Source organism: Drosophila serrata, unplaced genomic scaffold (genome assembly GCF_035046125.1).
Source record: "Drosophila serrata isolate PLE 108 unplaced genomic scaffold, ASM3504612v1 contig_160, whole genome shotgun sequence".
In the NCBI taxonomy this organism is placed as follows: domain Eukaryota; kingdom Metazoa; phylum Arthropoda; class Insecta; order Diptera; family Drosophilidae; genus Drosophila; species Drosophila serrata.
The window spans coordinates 1,418,564-1,438,744 of record NW_028257058.1 but is presented as its reverse complement, the minus strand read 5'-3'; the positions used below and the strand labels follow the sequence as shown (position 1 = coordinate 1,438,744).

Here is a 20,181-nt window from a genome sequence, read left to right as displayed (position 1 = left end):
TTGATGGGATTGATAAAACCTAAGTTATCCGCCATTTTGTAGCGGCGGCCATCTCGAATTTATAAAGCTTATGAATTAACATAATTGTATTGTCACCAAAATCCAAAGTGTATACAAAATTTCAGATTAATCGGTTGACAGGAAGAGGGTAAAATATGAATTACTAAATTTGACCCAAGAATAAAGAAAACAAACGGGGGACCTAAATAAAAGCGTTTAAAGAGGAAGCTAACTTCAGCACGTCGAAGCTAAGATCCCCTTGCAGATAGAATTTCGATGACTAGGAATCTATACAATATAAATGATATATATTTATGTTAAAATAAATAGAAGTAATTCCTGCTTTCATTTCATTCACATATGTATACATATTATATTTACAGTTCTACATTTACAGATTTGCATTATTCCTCTATATCTAACGATCGTTTCTATGGGAGCTATATGATATAGAAGTTCGATTTTCATAAAATTGTACACAAAATTGTATAATAATATGAAATGGCTATATCTTAAACGATGAAAATCTGTTGAAAACTGAAAGTAAAAATTTTTAATTGTATTAATTTGTCGATCATTCCTATGGGAGCTATATGATATAGTAATCCGATTTTCATAAAAATTTTGATTACATTCTGTTGAAAACTGAAAATGTTATAATTTTTTTAGTAAAAATTTTCCGATCATTCCTATCGCAGCTATATGATATAGTCGTCCAATCCGGCCCGTTCCGACATATATACAAGAGTATATAGAAGACTAACTACAAAGTTTCACTCAAATAGCTTCCAAGCTGAGAGACTAGTTTGCGTAGAAACGGACAGACGGATATGGCTAGATCGTATCGGCTGTGGATCCAGATCAAGAATATATGTATGTATATACTTTATATGGTCGAAGGTGCCTCCTTCACTGCGTTGCAAACTTCTGACTGATCATGTTGTTTTGCTTATCGCAACCAATGATAAACTTTTATTAAGTTCCTGGTTCACTCCGGTTATTTCTGCAGATAAAATGTAGTTTTCAAAAAATGGCCGTGCCTTATTTCCAAAATGAGTATTGCCAAAACCTTGCTTTGGAATATCAACCAATAATGCCATATCAACCCTAAATCTACCACTTTCCATTTTTTAATGGGTAGCCTTTTAAGATAAGCATTTTTTAAGATACATTTAAAGCACCCTAATGTTGGCAAAATATTTTAAAAATTACCATGAAAAATAAATAATATATTCGCATTAAAATTACGCAATTTGGTCATGCTGAATGGTATATGTAGCACTTTTGTTTTGAAAGCTGAACAATGGCAATGTTTTCTTAATACTACTACTATTTTCTAAATTAATTTAAATTTGTTTTTGTAAAATTTACAAAATATCCAACTCTTGCAATATTAAGTGTTTTCCAGATTTGAGTCTTGCTAAATATCCTGGCCATTAATTAGCCGAATTGGCAACATTGTAAATCATCCGAATTCCTAGTACAGGTACTCGGGATTTCTGTCAATCCAAATATTTTTGAGATAAATATTATTAAAAAAGGAATCATCACAAGTTGAACGTGTTACATAGGGTCTTCAGACAGAGATCCATCTGTATTCCTGCATCCGTGAAACGGATGGTCCACAGTGTATTGCCGTTCCAAATTATCTCGTTCTGTTCTCCATCCGAATTTAATGGCCTTCTTTGGAGATAGTTATTCAAAAGTTCTCTAGTGCAAGTGTGAAATCTTCTTTTCAGTGAAACTTTTACCTTTCACTAAGAAAATATAAACATGGAAGGCAAGGCAAGTTCAGTGTTCCAGAGAAACTCTTCGGTGTTTTCCGGTATATTCTAGCCCTAAATTGCCTCGTATTACTACTATTTTATATAACTCCTAGTTATGCTTTATTTTGAAAATATTTTGCACAATGCAAACTTTGTTCATTGTTAAAAAAAAATCATTTGAGAATTTTTAATTCTTCATCATCTATTTCAATTTTATATAGTGCCAACATATTTTTCCGTAATCTGCATGTTTTCTGTTGTTGAAAAGTAGCCGCAGTAGCAATTTTGTTAATCTTTGTTTGTATGGGCATTTCCCTAGTTGCACTCTGGACATTCGTACGCACTCAAAGTAAAAAAGCGGCCAAACGAAAATGTTTTTTTTTCTGATGAAAGAATTAACACACATATGTATATCGCTGTATTTCTCTTTCATTGGTGCAAAGCTGGATTTTGTGGTTTGTCATATTTTAAGATAATTGCCAAATTTAAGTGATTCAAGCGGGAAAAAATGGAACTGACTCTTAAGGTCAGCCAATTCGAACCCCAATTTCTGTGGATCCGGGAGCAATATTTTAATGCAACTAATTTTAAATGTTTGTTCACTTATTCCTCTTAAATGGTTACAAGTTTTTAAAACAATTACATGTAAAGTTTTTTATTCAATTTAAATTCGCACAGGACATTGCGCACGGGATATTTTAGAAATTGCAAAATCAAATGTAAATTGTAACTAAATTAGATACCGCATATTTTTGTTTGCAATATATTTCGAATCCTTGCATTTTTTTGTTATTTTAGGAAAGAAAAGTCAAATCAAATTGATTCTGTTACGTTTTATTACTTTTTTCATCAGAATAACAAAAATTGCATTTACGCGAGTTTGCAATCGAATATTTTAGAAAATCTCAAATTCGTTCAATCTTGATCAATCTTGGCCGCGGTAGACCTTTTTGTGGAAATGTCCATATTTTGGATGAACCCAACTGTTTCACACACTGGACTGTGTGGGAAGACAGTATTAAGTTTCAAATAGAGCCGTTGCCAACAAACTATGACCCCCAATAGCAAATAGCCAATAGTTGTTATCAATACTTAGCATCATCGATTGCACACTAACTTTAAATAAATTATTGAGACTGTTGGGCTACGCGCAGACTATGCTGAAAGCGAAGCTGAACGCTTATGAGCTTATGAGCTCGCCTATACGCTTTCTGAATCAAACGAACCACTTGTATGAGCTTATCAGCTTTGAATATTACTTTTTGTCTTAAACAGAATTTTGTTCTTCATTCGGTCAGGCCTTCCTCAGAATCAGATTCCACGTCCAATATAAACGATAAACGGGGTTTTTTTTGTGGTTTTCCTTTCTCTTTCCTTTAAACATAGATTGTATTGGTTCCGAGGTATCTATCTCCCTGTATAAAGATCAGTTAAAGTATTGAATCGACTATTTTTTCTTGCGTGTAAGAGTTTCCTAGTGGAACCAAGGTCTAATTATTTATTTGAAACACATGCACTTGCACTTTGTGAATAGTTGGTGACATTGGGTACTACGGGTATTTATTCATGTATAAGCAAAACAAAAGGATCGAAATTGTGTAGAGTTTATATAATGTACATTGGGCGGAAAAGCCGGTTTTTTGGAAAAACCTAACAAAAACGATCACATATTTATAAGATTTTAGTATTTTTTCTAGTAAATAAATGTTCCTTCTCATCGAAAAAATTTAGTTTACATTTTATTGTGCAACCATTGCCTAACGCCAGCATTGCAAAGTTACTACTCGCGTTTTTTAAAGCAATTTATAAATTAAAAATGCAAAATAAAGTTCCAGGTACATATATATAAAAGAGTTATATATGTGTTCAATTAAATGTGCATTTGGTTCGGTATGCTTTAGTTGTTTTTTTGTGGAGTATATCTAGCAAGACACAATCAAGAACGTGTCAATGTGGTAGTGTGCGTTATCTCTTATATATTTATATTCATGTTGAAATTAATCATAATGAAATTAAGTCATAAGCGAATTTTTTCGATTTTTAAAAATATTTGAATAGGTGTGAACAAGGTTGGTATTCGTCGTGGCGAATTGCTGGAATTTTTGGCTAGAAAAGAAGCACAACATTAATGCTGAGTTTTAGTGGTTGTGTGCAAAAAAAATTTTTTAGTTAGTTTAGTCTAAGCCAGGAGACTGCTGAAAAATGCCAACAAATCGACAAAGAAAAAATAATATCTGGCTTGCATCACATATAACATTTTATACAAAAAATGATAAAAGTGGCTATAAAGGTGGAAGGCCTTCTATATCTTATGACGAAGGAAGTTAGCCTCAAAAAAGAAAGCTGTCTTCCGAGCTTTCAAAGAAAAGTTTAACTCACTTTTTTATTCATTCAGCTGCTTTTTCTGCTAAGTAGACAAATGAAAAAGATATTTAACATATTCTGAAAACAAGATGAAATTCTTCTGGAAATGTACATAAATTAAACAAAGAACTTATGCCAACAATAAAACAGATGTGTCCCAGCGTGCTGTAGATTCTTCTGATCTCTTTTTGTCTAACATCGCTTCTAAAAAAATGTTCAAAATCACATAAACATAAACAGGAAGTTATTCGCCTTTTAAAGTTCCCAAGAGAAATTGCAGAACGGCCAAATGAAAATGAGAAGGCATTTAAGCCCAAAAAGTTTTTTATTTATATTTAATTTTATTTATTAAAATAAATGATATGGTTTAAAAATTTTCACTTTAGATGTGCGCGGCGGGAAAGGCGTGGCTGTTGTGCCAAAAAAATTTTTTTCAAAATTCTGATAGGGTTGTAAGGGTGAACCAGACCAAGGCAAGAACAGCATAGTTTTTGCTGTTGCATATTCCTTGGCTACATGGTGCATCAAGTCGACTCGCAGGTGAAAATCAATTTGATGGATACCACCTTCCCTATGGAAAAGGTCCTTCACGTGGTACCACCTGGAAACGTTCTACGGTACAGCTAACGCGAGCGGTAGAATCTCGTGACTCCTACACCTAAAGAATCCATTGACTCCCATCCACTTGCGAGTTCCGGGCAAGTCTAGAATATGCCTCTCCTCAAGTCAGGCGTATAAAGTGACCTTAGGAGCGGGAGATGAAAACAATTCAGCCGTTCTTGCTCGGCTAGAACAATTGGAAAAATCAGACCACAAAGTTCGGTATGACATCAGGAAGGCCAAGATAAAGGTTTTCCTAGCCGTCCCGGGCGATGTCCTTCAGCAAATCTTGCAGTCCTTCTCCGAGAGAAGGACATCGACATCGGCCTAATACAAGAGCCATGTTCTAGGGACGGGCAAATGTCTGGTATGGCCTTAAAAGGATACACAACTATATACATCAACTCGACAGGTAGGCCGATGGCGAATGTAATTATCAAAAACAACCTTAACGTACTTCTATAGCCCATGACGAACAGGCACCCCTGAAGCGTTCATTAGGGCGATGCAGTGGGCTGAGGAGAATAAGGCTACGCTTATCCTCGGGTGCGACGCCAAGGCTAGGCACATGCTATGGGGAAGTAAGGAACTAAACGAGAGGTCGTGACTTCACTAAGTAAGAAATAATTTCAAGGCTGGGAAGAGGTCCTAGACATAACTCTCCAAATGGAGCACAGCAATTATAATTATAATTATAAGCTAGGAAAATGGAGGGTCTCGACAAAAAGCTCTTTCTCAGATCATAGGTACTTATTCTTTGAAATCTCGATGCCGACACAGGTGACAGCACCGAAGCGAAATCCCCGAAATACTGACTGGGACAAATACAAAAAAATTTTGCAGTCTAAGATGAGAAACAGAAGGACCAATGTTCGGTCTACCCTAGAAGGAATTGACAAGGATGTTGAGGACTTCCGTAATATTCTCAACGACACGCACAAGAAGTAATGCAGACTCACGTACTCAAAGAAGACAAACCCACAATGGTGAAACAAAGAACTAAACTTACTCAGGAAAAAGGTTAGGTCGGCCCTCAATACAAGCTGCGAGGCCAAGGATTGGCGACCGCACAAGGAGATAAATAATGAAAACAAAAAAGCGATATACGCAGCCAAGAAACGCTCTTGGATCAGCTACTGCGAATCGGGAATCGGAATAAACGACACCTCTAGGTTGAGCCCTATACTAGCAAGAGGGCGAGCTGCCCTACACTTATTAACACTAGAACTAGAAATCCTGCTGGACTATCCAGGAAACCGGATAGAAAATGCTGGCATAACGGAAATGCAAAGGGCAGTCCAAAAAATACGAGGGAAGGAGGTAGTCATTATGGAAAGGATTTATTGGGCGATCGAATTCTTCGACAGGTAAAAAAGCATGGTCCGGAAGGAATCATACCTTGAAATGCTACAAAAAATAAAACATGAGTGGCTGGCTACAAGAAATCTTTCAAGCATGTATAAAATAGCACACATACTACTTCAGTGAAAGGAAGCAAGAGTAGTTTTCATTCACAAGCTAGGAAGAAGAGGACACATCCAAGCCAAGGACTAAAAGCCGATTAGCCTGACCTCATTCCTCATGAATACACTGGTACGGACACTAGATAGCACTAAGCAAACTCAATGCAAGGGCAAAATCATGTGGATTGGGCGTCAACCCAGGTAAAACGGACCTTATGCTTTTCACAAGCTGAACAAAGATTCCCAATTTCAAAAAATTTTACTCCTGTAGGAAGGCATTCAGAAAAAACTGGGGCATCCACCCCAATAAATAATATGGATCTACACAGCGGTTATAAGACCCATACTCACATATGGATCACTAGTGTGGGGGCCTACAACATCCAGAAACTCACAAGGATTCAGAGATCGGCATGCGCAGGTGTAACGGGTGCAGTAAGATCATGCTCCGCAGCAGCGCTAAATGTCATCCTAATCATTATTCCAACAAAACATTTCATCAGGAATTCAGTAGCCCAAAGTGAAGTACGACTGAAGGCAAGCCAGAGCTGGAAGAATTACCACACCGGACACTTTAAGATCCTTGACGAGATGAACTATCGGATGACAGAAGACATTGACATATGGCATATGACAACTTAACTGCAATTTGGCAACGCATACACCACGATATACCAAACAAGGGAAGTATGGAAAAGAGGGAGGGTACTCGAGCCAGATGAGGTATCACTCTACACCGAAGGCTCAGGGATGAGCGGCGGGGTATGGGCCGGAATCTTCGCCGAGAGCTGGGGAGTAGATGAGTCCTTTTACCTCCCAGCATCAGCGACAGTTTTGCAGGCGGAGGTTCTCGCAATAAAATTAAATTGAGATCTCCGGAATACCAAGGTAAGGATCTACTCAGACAGCAACAAAACTAGTGGTCAAATGCAAAAAGGGACTAAGAGACAGAAAAGAGGCAGAAAACAGCATGGCTTAAATAGCTTCGGTACCCGGACATAAGGACATCCCAGGAAACGAGAAAGCTGACGAGCTGGCCATGAAAGGGTCACAGGAAAGCTTCAACACAACAGACACTCTCTCTGAACTCAGTCCAGACGGAAATGAAATGGTCAATGAAGACAGAGCACAGAAGATCGAAGCTATGCTGGCCATAACAAAAACTGAAATTCGACAATTATTAAAATTAAGCAGATAAGCAAAATTATCTTCATATATGCAAAATTATCTTCAAAATTATAGTTTATGACAAAAAAATCGGGTTTTCCGCGTTTCCTAATGTGGGATGGAAAAGGAAAACAAAATTGTTTTAAAGCTTTTTTAATACATTCAAATGTTAAGTACCCAATTCCAAAAAAAAGATGTTCATTTTTTAGTATATATTAACTTTAGTTTGTTCTAAATAAATAAATTAACAATATATAAAAAATCGGCTGTACGACATTCTTATTTATATATCTTTTCAGGGTTCCCTCTTCCTTGCAAATTAATATAGTTGCCAAGAACCCAAAATTTTGTATAGTATTTTTCTTAACCAATTTAATTATATAAACTTTATAAGCTTTTCTGAACTTCTCTATTCGGATTTTCCGCACATTTTTGTTCATGAGAGATTCATAAGTTTAAATATATCTAAAGGATCTGCAAGAGAGAACCAGAAGTGTACCGTCAGGAATCTCCTTACGCCATCGAATTTTAATTTAATTTGACTCCCTATTAGACGGAGCTCACTATCAGCTGCTTTAAATTATTGGCATCTCGCTCTCTATCACTGCGTTGATATTTCGTACTCAATTCTGAAAACTTATAAATCGATATGGTTGGCATACACAAATATTAAATATATCGATACTATCGTGTGTGGCTGTCGGCTCTAGTGTATCTTAAAATGAGAATGCGCTTATCTCTGGTCGTTAAATTTCTTACAATAATGTGTGTGCAATGTGTGTATTACAAAAATAATAAGAAAAATACATTTCAACATAAAAAAATGTAAAAAATATAGGTACATATTAATATTTTATTTAATTCGTAAATATAGCATTTTTGAAAAGCAACTATAAACGGGAGTTTCGTTCGTATTAAAGCTTAAGATATACATACAAAATCTGAAGAACCGAGCCTAGGTTCAGAAAAGGAAATTGCTTCTCCGATTACTTCTTGCAAAATTTACAATTTAATTCCTTGAACTAAATAAAGTTAATATTGTAAATTAAAATGTAAGATCTACATAAAAGTTAAAATTTTAGATTTGTGTTTCTGAATACGTGATTTTGATTGCTTCAAATGTGTATGTAACCCGAATAAAAATAAATAGGTATAGAAATATAATGAAGAAAACTATGCATAAATAGAATAAAATGCATTTTAACCCCTGACACCAATTGTTATGGTCAGTTGAGAGGGCGTGGTAGATACCAACAGTACATGATATATATGTACATATATACATATGTATGTATGAACGGAATGAGTTCTGTAGCAGCGATGCAAATGTATGTATGCATCATGTTGATGATATGTATGTATATGTACACACGTACGTCAAAAAAATGTTTTCAATGTAATGTTTTATGTATAACATTTCTTCCAGCCCCTAATATTATTATAAGTATGGTTACGCATTCAACTCACTTTATTTGTAGTTTTTTTGTTTGTATACCAACAAATGGAGAGTGCTGGCTAGTCCATTACTCCAAACTTATCTACTGTGGATTTAATATTTAACATATTTATCTGTGTTTTTTGCATTTTTAGACGACAAATTATGTTGCTGATATGATAAGTTCCTTTAACATACAACTTAGAAAATGATTCAATGAATATATATAAAAAGCAAACCAATCCTATTAAAATGCGTGCGGTTTAAATCAAGTATAAACGTAAAACGAAACTACAGATTACTATTATTCGAATACAGAATCGAAATATCTGCGAACCAGTTTGCAAATACATCTCGGAGTGCGGATATTGAATCGTTCTTACTTAAAGAACGATTTAAATGGAGATGAATTTTATTCTTAGTTGTCTGCTAGTAGCAACTTTGTGCGATAAATATGGATCAAAATCGAGATTTCCTCAAATCGAGGCAGCAAATGTTTGGGGAACCATGCAAAATGAACCATTTAATAATAATAATTTAACTAATGTCAATAATGTAACAATATCAAATGCAAGGAATCTAAGTACTACAACCATTACAAATGTGGCCAAATTCGATACGAAATTAAATCATCTTTTGGTTGATACCATTACTGGACGCGTCTTTGTTGGTGGAGTAAACAGACTGTATCAATTATCGCCAGATCTGGAGCTCTCGGAGACAGTAAAGACGGGGCCACAAAATGATTCAGTAGAGTGCAGTATCCTCGACTGTCCCTTAAATGCGGTGCGGAGCCCAACGGATAATTATAATAAGGTTTTGCTAATTGATCGGGCGACATCACGACTTATCGCCTGTGGTTCTTTATTCCAAGGTACCTGCACAGTTCGTAACCTTCAAAATGTTAGCATTGTGGAGCATGAAGTGCCCGATGCTGTGGTGGCTAATGATGCCAACTCCTCGACTGTGGCTTTTATAGCCCCGGGACCGCCACAACACCCCGTGACAAATGTAATGTACGTTGGTGTTACCTATACGAATAATTCTCCTTATCGAAGTGAGATTCCAGCCGTAGCATCAAGATCTTTGGAAAAAACAAAGATGTTCCAAATAGCTTCTTCGGCGGTTACTACTGGGACAAGAACGTTTATAAATTCGTATGCTCGAGAAACATATTTTGTAAACTATGTTTATGGCTTTAGTTCGGAAAGATTCTCCTACTTTCTCACCACACAGCTAAAACATAGTCATCACTCTTCCCCCAAGGAATATATAACGAAATTGGTACGAATATGTCAGGAGGATTCAAATTATTATTCGTACACTGAGATTCCAGTGGAGTGTATCAGCGAGGCGCAAGGTGGCACAAAGTTTAATCTGGTCCAAGCTGGTTTCCTGGGCAAACCCAGCGCTGACTTAGCTCAAAGTTTGGGAATTTCTATACAAGATGATGTTTTGTTTGCGGTCTTTTCTAAGGGTGATGGCAATACACCCTCGAATAATTCAGCTTTGTGTATTTACTCACTGAAATCCATACGTCGAAAATTTATGCAAAATATAAAATCATGTTTTAATGGTAGTGGAATGAGGGGACTGGACTTTATATCACCAAGTATGCCATGCGTTTTAACGAAACTTCAAACAATTGGCGAGGATTTTTGTGGACTTGATGTAAATTCACCTTTGGGCGGCGAAAATCCGATAACTGCCGTGCCGGTAGCAATGTTTAACACAAGACTGACCTCAGTGGCAGCCACGAGCACTAGTGGCTATACTGTAGTTTTTGTGGGCACAGCCATGGGTTACCTTAAGAAAGTGGTAGTTGAGACATCTTCTGTTGCGAATGAATATGCTAATTTCGCGGTGCATCAAGGCTCGGCCATCAACCAGGATATGCAGTTCGATAACCAAAATCTTTACATGTACGTGATGTCCGAAACAATGGTAGCGAAGGTGAAGGTTTTCGATTGCTCTGACTACAAAACGTGCGGCGATTGTTTGGGAGCTCGAGATCCCTATTGTGGTTGGTGTTCGTTGGAGAACAAATGTAGTCCACGTTCAAATTGCCAGGACGATGCCAACGATCCCTTATATTGGGTCAGTTATAAAACAGGGAAATGTACGACCATTACCAGTGTTGTGCCCCATCAGTTGCAGCGAACCACAGCTCGCACTTTGGAGTTAATCATCGATCATTTGCCCCAATTAAAAGAGAATTTAATATGTGCATTCACCACCGATGATAAGGCCTTGTTCACAAATGCCACGAAAAAAAGGAATGGCGTTAATTGCACAACACCGCGAACCGATATGCTGCCTCAGATCGAGCAGGGCAAACATCATTTCACAGCAAAATTATCCGTGCGAACTAGGAACGGCCCGGACTTGGTATCCACGGATTTTACATTCTTTGATTGCAGCACACACTCGTCGTGTACAAGGTGTGTTTCCTCGGAATTTCCCTGCGATTGGTGTGTTGAGGCTCATCGGTGCACTCATGACACTGCAGAAAATTGCCGCAATGATATTTTGGTCACAGGTGTCAGCCGTATCGGGCCAAGTTATCGATCAGGTCCTGGATTTTGTCCCACTATTAATGCCACGGGGGATGGAAGTGAGGTTCTGGTAGCTGGTGGTACGAGCAAATCAATAAAGGTTAAGGTCCACATAATAGGACAGTTTATAGTTCAGACTCGATTTGTTTGCCAGTTTAACATTGAAGGACGCGTAACGAGCTTGAATGCCCAACTGCTGGGTGATACCATTTACTGTGACAGCATGGAGTTCCAGTATACTTCACGATCTCCTAACTTGACTGCTACATTTGCCGTTATATGGGGCGGATCAAAACCCCTGGATAATCCACACAATATACATGGTAGGTTTCTTTTCTATGTGTTTCTTTTAACCTTGTCTAGAAAAATTGATTATTTCCCTATTTTCAGTTGTTATTTATCGTTGTCGCGAAATGGCAGATAGCTGTGGAATTTGCTTGGCATTGTCCGAAAAGTACAATTGCGGATGGTGTTCCTCGACAAATACCTGTGAGGTTGAAGAGCAATGTAACAATAAAAACAAGGAGGGCAAAACGGATTGGTTGAATCGTAGTGAGATCTGTCCAAATCCAGAGATACACACATTTGAGCCAAAAACTGGACCCTGGGAAGGCGGTACCAACATAACGATTAGTGGAATTAATTTAGGAAAGAACTATAATGATATATACTCCGGAGTTCGTATTGCCGGCATTAATTGTATGCCATTTCCTCAGTTTTATATTGACACGAAACAAATAGTATGTACAGTGGATAGTCCTGGTGAGCAAATGTATCGAAATGGTAGAATTGTTGTACAAATTGGCGACTATCGTGGCGAATCAAATGATGATTACGAGTTTGTCGACCCCAAAATTCTCGATTTTTATCCGAAATTCGGACCAACTTCCGGTGGCACAGAGATACATATTACCGGCAAGCACTTAAATGCAGGATCTCGTATACAGGCATCGATAAATGATCATTTGCCTTGCAAAATTTTAAGCACCGATTCATCACAAGCCATATGCCGTACATCACCTTCCCCTGGAATAATTGAGGGAAGATTGAAGATGTCGTTTGATAACGGACCAAGGGAATTTAACGATTACAACTTTAAATATGTCCTTGATCCCACCGTAGAGCATGTGAGCTCGGGTCCCAGTGGTCAGATTAAAGTGCCTAAGGGTATACCGGCTGGAGGAATCCGAATTTCGGTGATTGGCACTCAATTTACAAGCATTCAAACGCCAAATATTTATGTGGTTTACAACGATGTCATGTACGCCAATCAGTGTCGGGTTCAATCGGACACAGAAATGGAATGTTCTTCACCCATAATTGATGTAGACAATAAAGTAATTATTGATGCGGAGAAGCCACTGCTTCTAGAGTACGGTTTTCTAATGGACAATGTCTTGCGCGTTCAAAATTTATCAAAAATTCACAACAACCACTTTGAACTCTATCCAAATCCCGAATATTTTATCTTTGAAGAGAGAGTCAAGTACTTTAAAAGCGAATACCTAACTATAAATGGGAGAAATTTGGATCGCGCATGCAAAGAGAGCGACGTTGAAGTCAGAATTGGAAATGGCTTCTGCAACATTACATCGCTTTCTAGGCAACAGCTTACATGCAGACCGCCTCCCGAAGCCACGGCAACGAAGAGTATTAACGGGCCCGAGGTCATCGTTCGCATTGGAAGTTCCCTAGAATATCGGCTTGGAATACTAAGTTACGAGTCTTCAAACATAATTTTGGATTGGGGAGACAACGTTGTATTCGCTGTAATTGCCACAATAGTGATAATATTGCTCTTTTTTGTTGCAACGCTTGTGGCATATAAAAAGAAGAGCTCCGAATCGAACCGGGTTTTGCGAAATATGCAGGAACAAATGGATATACTAGAGTTAAGAGTGGCTGCAGAATGTAAAGAAGCCTTTGCTGAACTTCAAACTGAAATGACTGATCTAACGGGAGATTTAACTTCCGGCGGTATTCCATTTCTCGATTATCGTTCTTATGCCATGAAAATACTGTTTCCCAATCATGAAGATCACATAGTCTTGCAATGGGAACGCCCTGAACTTTTGCGAAAAGAGAAGGGATTGCGTATTTTTGGGCAGTTGATTATGAATAAAACGTTTCTCTTGCTCTTTATTCGAACCTTAGAATCGAATCGCTACTTTTCCATGCGTGAGCGCGTAAATGTAGCCTCCCTAATTATGGTCACATTACAATCGAAACTGGAATATTGCACGGACATTCTAAAGACCTTGCTCGGAGATTTAATTGAAAAGTGCATCGAGGGAAAGAGTCATCCAAAACTATTGCTGCGGCGTACGGAAAGTGTTGCTGAGAAAATGTTGAGCGCTTGGTTTACTTTTCTTCTCTATAAGTTCTTAAAAGAGTGTGCAGGAGAGCCTCTGTATATGTTATTTCGTGCTGTCAAGGGACAAGTCGACAAGGGCCCCGTTGACGCCTGCACCCATGAAGCCAGATACTCTCTTAGTGAGGAGAAACTAATAAGGCAAAGCATCGATTTTCGACCCATGAATGTCTATGCCAGCATTATTCAACAGCCAATATTTTGCAATAATTTGGACATGTTGCCACCTCATACGGAAAACATATCTGTTAAGGTTTTGGACTGCGATACAATTGGACAGGTGAAGGAGAAATGTTTGGAAACAATATATAAAAATATACCATCTAGCCAAAGACCGAGGAAAGATGATTTAGATTTAGGTACGTCGACATCTACCTTTCCTTTTTGTATAACTTAACACTATTTAATAATTATTTGGTGGTAAATCAAAAAAATTTGTTCTATATAGAATGGCGTACGGGTGCGACAGGCCGTGTTATTTTATACGATGAAGATGTCACCTCAAAAACAGAGAATGAATGGAAGAAGCTTAACACTTTGCAGCATTATAACGTTCCCGATGGAGCTGGCCTGAGTTTAGTTCCAAAGCAAAGTTCCATTTACAACTTTAGTATTTTATCGGATAAAAATGAGAAGTCACACAAGTAAGATTCACGTACATATCAATATAAAAATTTTGTTAATAATAAAAATATTTTAAATATGTCTATAGGTATGAAACACTTAATATATCGAAATACACCTCCTCCTCTCCGACCTTTAGCCGCGCCGGCAGCCCCTTAAACAATGATATGCATGATAATGGTATGAGATACTGGCATTTGGTTAAGCACCATGATAGTGATATGCAGAAGGAAGGGGAACGTGTCAATAAATTGGTATCTGAAATATACCTTACCCGTCTATTGGCAACCAAGGGTACACTGCAGAAATTCGTGGATGATCTTTTTGAGACTATATTTAGCACCGCGCATCGTGGATCGGCTTTGCCATTGGCCATAAAGTACATGTTTGATTTTCTCGATGATCAAGCCCAGTTGCATGGTATCACAGATCCTGAGGTCGTTCATACCTGGAAAAGTAATAGTTTGCCATTAAGGTAACTATTATTATTATTTTTCAACGAATAAACTTTTTAAATTTTTCGTATTTTTTAGATTTTGGGTAAACTTAATAAAGAATCCAAATTTTGTCTTTGACATACATAAATCGAATATCGTGGACTCCTGCCTCTCAGTTGTTGCTCAAACATTTATGGATTCTTGTTCAACTTCTGATCACCGATTGGGTAATACAAATAAAGAAATAATTTGTTCATGCATTTAAAATTATTTAATTTTGTTTACAGGCAAAGATTCGCCAAGCTCGAAGCTTTTATATGCTAAAGATATACCCGAGTATCGAAAATGGGTGGATCGCTATTATCGCGACATTCGAGATATGTCGCCAATATCAGATCAGGACATGAACGCAATGCTTGCTGAAGAATCAAGGGTGAGAGTATGATTATATTAATCCCGCAGGGTTTTGTAATTTTAGTCAGAAGTTTGCAACGCAGTGACGGAATCATTTCCGACCATGTAAAGTATATACATTCTTGTTCAGAATCAACAGCCAGATCAATCTAACCATGTCCGTCTATCCGTTTCTACGGAAACTAGTCTCACTTCTGAAGCTATCTGAATAAACCATTACAGTTAGTGTTTTTATATACTCTGACTAGTGTATAAGTCGGAACGGATCGGACGACTATAGCATGTAGCTGCCATAGGAACTATCGGAATTTTTAGGAAAAGTATAACTTACAGTTTTTAGCATAGTTATACCCTTGCAGAGTATTATAATTTCAGTCAGAAGTTTGCAACGCAGTGAGGGAGTCACCTCAGACGATAAACGTATATATATTCTTGATCAGCATCAACAGCCGACTCGATCTATCCATGTCCGTCTGTCCGTTTCTACGCAAACTAGTTTTTCAGTTTTAAAGCTATCTGAATGAAACTTTGTATTTAGTCTTCTATGTACTCTTGTATACTCGTATAAATGTTGGAACGGGCCGGATCGGACGACTATATTATATAGCTGCCATAGGAATGATCGGAAAATTTTTTAATTTTCAGTTTTCAACAGAATTTAATCAAATTTGAGGTATAGCCATTTCATATTATTCTACAATTTTGTGTAAAATTTTATGAAAATCGGACTACTATATCATATAGCTCCCATAGGAACGATCGAGAAATTAATACAATTAAAAATTATAACTTTTTCAGTTTTCAACAGACTTTCATCAAATTTGAGGTATAGCCATTTTATATAAGTCTTAAATTTCGTCTCAAATTTCATGAAAGTCGGACGACTATATCATATAGGTTCCATACAAACGAACGTTTGATGTAAAGGAAAAATGCAAATCTGTGAATGTAAAACTGCAAATATAATATGTATAGGTGAATGAAATGAAAGCAGGTATTACTAAATTGTTTTTTAACACAAATATATATAATTTATATTGTATGGATTCCTAGTCATAGAAGTTCTATCTGCAAGGGTATATAAACTTCTGCGTGCCGAAGTTAGCTTCCTTTCTTGTTTTAAGAGAAATATATATATTTTATTAATTTTTAATGATCTCATTTCAATCGGCAAGGATATCCAAAAAGAAAAAAATTGTTCAATTGTACTTTTATGTTATTTCAGCTGCACACCACAGAATTTAATACAAATTGTGCTCTGCATGAGCTCTACACATACGCTGTAAAATACAATGAACAGCTGACAGTGACACTCGAAGAGGACGAGTTTTCGCAAAAGCAGCGCTTGGCATTTAAATTAGAGCAAGTTCACAACATAATGTCAGCCGAATAAAAAAAATTTCTGCCCTAAAAAACTAAAACAAAAACAAATATGATAACTATAAAATAAGCTAAATAACGAGAGCTTTTGTATTAAGCATCTAGTTGATAAAAATCATGTTTCAAAGTAGTTGTCAATAAAGCACACATTACACATTACTGCTTTTAGCTGTTTTTTTTGCAAAATTATTTATTTTATATTTTTTTTAATTAGAGTTTTTTTTCATTTTCATGTTTAGCACACATTTAAATCTAAACAAGTATATTTATATAATTTCATATTTTGTATAGTTAAAGTAAATAAAGTCTTAAATGTACTTTCTATACTAGTATAGTTTTTGAAAATTTATCAATACATCTATCATGAAATTAACATTTCGCTTTTTCCACTATATCTTTGCCACCTTTATGTCTTAGGAATTTTAATCAAAAATATTTATTTTTCATTTATTTTATTTTTGTTTTAAGGTTTTTTAATTTTAAATATGTATCTAATATTTAAAATCCTTATCTCTCTTGAACACTAATAATTTGTAAATACATCATTCAACGTGATCGTAGAAGTACATACTCAGCTTTCTAAATTTGTTATTAAAATTTATTTCAAATTCGGTCTAACGCATATCAATGATAAATATATACTTAACTATTATAAAAACATTACAATTGAAAGAACGAAATTTTTATAAAAACTTGTATAAAGAGAATGATTTCAATAGCACCGCAATTTTATATATTATTTAACATTACAATTGAAAGAACGAAATTTGTATAACAACTTGTATAAAGAGAATGATTTCAATAGCACTGCAATTTTATATATTATTTAACAGTCTTTTTTTCTCAAACAACAACGAAAACTTTATAGAAAATGTTTCGCATATTTGCTCATTTAATACTAAAAATATAATAAATGTATTGTACGTATATGTATTATGATATTAAGTAATATAATGTGAAATCAAATTTGTCAAGATAACAAATAATCCAACTTAAAAAACGACTGACTTTATTTTACATAAACTATTAACAAAATAAATATTATATTAATAGTTTCGTACATATGTTCAAAAATAATAATTTATGTATGTATAGCTTATACTTATGTGCAGTTCATAATTGGTACTAAGTCACATTCCTAATGACACTATATATTTATATATAAAGCAAAAAAAAAAAATTAAATAAACAAAAGTTCTGTGATTCTTTGAACTGTTGCGGAATAAAAAGCCTGTAAAACAATGAATATTGTGTAAATTAAATAAATAATCTCTATATTTCATCAACCAATGTATTATTTTAATCGTCCTCAAGTTTAATAAGTGCTTAAAACTTTATAAAGATGGACATCAAATTCATTACCAAAAGCCACGGACTTTAATATTGGGTTTTCAAATTTATCTTTGTTAAATAAGTATTTAAATTTATTTATAATTCATAATTGATCCTGCAAGATATGTGGTTCTTAACATATGAAATTTATGTAATAAAAATATATATTCCGTTTGTGTACTATTTAATTATGTAATTTGGAATACATAATTTTAACCAATCAATCTCTCAAGTTTATATATATTGTTTACTTCGTTATATGCTTGCGTACTACGTTCTTAAGTTCATGATCGTCATGGTTTTAGGTTTCGTTATATGCCTTATTGAAAAAGCCATTATTTTAAATTAAGAAATATTTTATATTTAGTTTACATAAAATTGCATTTCAAAACAACTGAATTTTTACTGTAATTTTTTCTATAAAGGTTCGGTAGGTTATTGTTTTTTTATTCCAACATTCATTCTTGTCAATTTAACGCTACTAAAAAAAGCTAGAACGTAAATATTTTATACTAAATGTTTCAATGTATCTTTGTATGTATCTATATGTATAAATGAACCTTTGCAATTAAATAATTGTATGAATAATAATCCTAATGGTGTATACAGTGTACATATTTAATGGATTGCTGAAACGCTATGACGGTTTATTTTCAACAAAAAGAGTTGCACATACAATTTTGTACGATTAGCAGGTTATATGGCAGAAAACTAATCAAATAATATTTATAATAATGAATTATTTTTATGGAAAAATATATTGGAAATATTGAAAAATCGATCAATCTGAGTAATAAAAAAGGGTGAACTTAATCGAATGTTAATTTATCAATATAAGATTCAAAATGATTCAATTGATAGTAAGTTGTAATGAACATGAATCCAATAATGTGGATGCGCGATTAATTTCAATATCCACTAAATAAAAATGCCCACCAAATTTTCTATAAAATTATGAAACTTTAAAACCTACGGCTTTGAAGAGCCAAGTTAGACACATTTACCTTGTAAGCCCTTGTACAAATTTTACATTTGAACTACATTTTTCATTAAATTTTTTTATACTAAATATTTTTCCTCAAACACTAATCTGTAATTTGTTTGTGTTATTCAAGTCAAGCTATTAGGAGTTTAGGAACTTTAATCGCTATATATTTTTTACAAGGGTATTTGCAGAAAAAATGTAAGTGTGTAAATGTAAATATTTTATTACCAATGGCCTGATTAACTCTGAAAACATAAACAGAGTTGCGCCAGTATTAATTCACCATATTCTTTAAGTAAACCATAGTAATTAAATTTTATATGTGTGTATACGTGCGTGTAACATATTTAAACAAAAATATACAATTATAAACTGTGTAAAACTTTATTTAAATTTAAATCTACTGGTCTGGTTGGATAGTAGCGAAATCGTATTTTTGACCACACCATAAATAATTGTAGCAATAATGAAGTTTTTTTTATTTTTTTATAATATATATATAAATTTTTAAGATAAACAACCAATTAAAAGGTTGTAAAACGTAGTGACTTGGCATTAGTAACATACATAACATGAAAACAACAGCAACGATAATATAACCATTTTTTATTAAAGCTTGGCAGTAAAATAAGATAAATATTCTTCAAGCGACAAAATACAAATGGTATCTCCAGGGGTCTCGAAGGTACGTTCGTACGCAGGTTAAAAAAAAGTATATCTATTTTGTTTTTGTGTAATGAAATGAGCCGGCCGAGCGTTGGGAGCCAAGGCATGCCCATATATGTTCTAAAGCTATAACTTTACTTTTAAAATGGATTCATGTAGCTTCGAGTCTATTCCCAAGGAAATATCTGCATTTGTTTTTTTTTTTAATTGAATTAAGTTCCGGTCGCGAACATACGATTTATCCATGTCACTTTATTTATTTTTTTTTGTTTTGTTATTTTACCACTACTTTTTTTTTATAAATAAGTTAATGTTTTGTATTTTCAATTTTTACTTCTTTTTAGATCGCAATAAAGAGATTTGGTAAAAAAAAGTGCAAAAAGAAAAGCATATGATACCTTTTTTAAAAAAGGAATAATATATATTTTTTTCGGTCAATTCTTCAATAAATCCATCGATATATGCTTTGGATCCATTGCAAAAGACGATGACAATGAATATTTTCGTTTTCAGTGATGGTTGACCATTTGGCGGATTTACTCATATAAAAAAAGGTACCGAAAAGAAGAAGAAAATTTTTCAGAAAACAGCTGTTACCTAGCTGGCTTCAGCGGCCAGTGTG

At 35.0% G+C, this 20,181-nt stretch overlaps 1 protein-coding gene and 2 long non-coding RNA genes across 5 annotated transcripts in view; 1 reads left to right on the top strand and 2 right to left on the bottom strand.

Moving 5' to 3' along the window:
• Positions 1–9,082, bottom strand: part of LOC110185465 (uncharacterized) — a 17,421-nt gene extending 8,339 nt beyond the window's left edge. Inside the window, exon 1 of the long non-coding RNA XR_002319785.2 lies at positions 8,828–9,082. This is a non-coding gene — a long non-coding RNA (uncharacterized LOC110185465). The remainder of the gene's footprint in view (positions 1–8,827) is intronic.
• On the top strand, positions 8,007–19,275 carry PlexA (plexin A). 3 transcript variants are annotated; one of them, XM_086826687.1, is made up of 8 exons: positions 8,007–8,198; positions 8,951–11,673; positions 11,741–14,080; positions 14,170–14,365; positions 14,485–14,820; positions 14,879–15,009; positions 15,070–15,215; positions 16,422–19,275. In XM_086826687.1, the coding sequence occupies exons 2-8, from the start codon at positions 9,195–9,197 to the stop codon at positions 16,587–16,589; spliced, it is 5,796 nt and encodes a 1,931-aa protein (XP_086682813.1). In that variant the 5' UTR covers positions 8,007–8,198; positions 8,951–9,194; the 3' UTR covers positions 16,590–19,275. The 3 variants fall into 3 exon arrangements, with proteins under 3 accessions (XP_086682813.1, XP_086682811.1, XP_086682812.1); XM_086826685.1 differs by having other exon boundaries at positions 14,434–14,820; XM_086826686.1 differs by having other exon boundaries at positions 8,092–8,483; positions 14,434–14,820.
• LOC147644553 (uncharacterized) lies at positions 14,211–20,181 on the bottom strand. Its single transcript, XR_015270333.1, has 2 exons — positions 19,958–20,181; positions 14,211–14,793 (listed from the first exon to the last, which is right to left on the bottom strand). It is a non-coding gene; the product is annotated as an uncharacterized LOC147644553 (long non-coding RNA).

What these genes read in the sequence shown, in the direction of transcription:
- PlexA (XM_086826685.1), top strand. Translation starts at nt 9,195, where the DNA reads ATGGAGATGAATTTTATTCTTAGTTGTCTGCTAGTAGCAACTTTGTGC. An exon ending in GAAAGATGATTTAGATTTAG is followed by an intron (nt 14,081 to 14,169) that starts GTACGTCGACAT and finishes TGTTCTATATAG; the next exon opens with AATGGCGTACGGGTGCGACA. An exon ending in AGTAATAGTTTGCCATTAAG is followed by an intron (nt 14,821 to 14,878) that starts GTAACTATTATT and finishes CGTATTTTTTAG; the next exon opens with ATTTTGGGTAAACTTAATAA.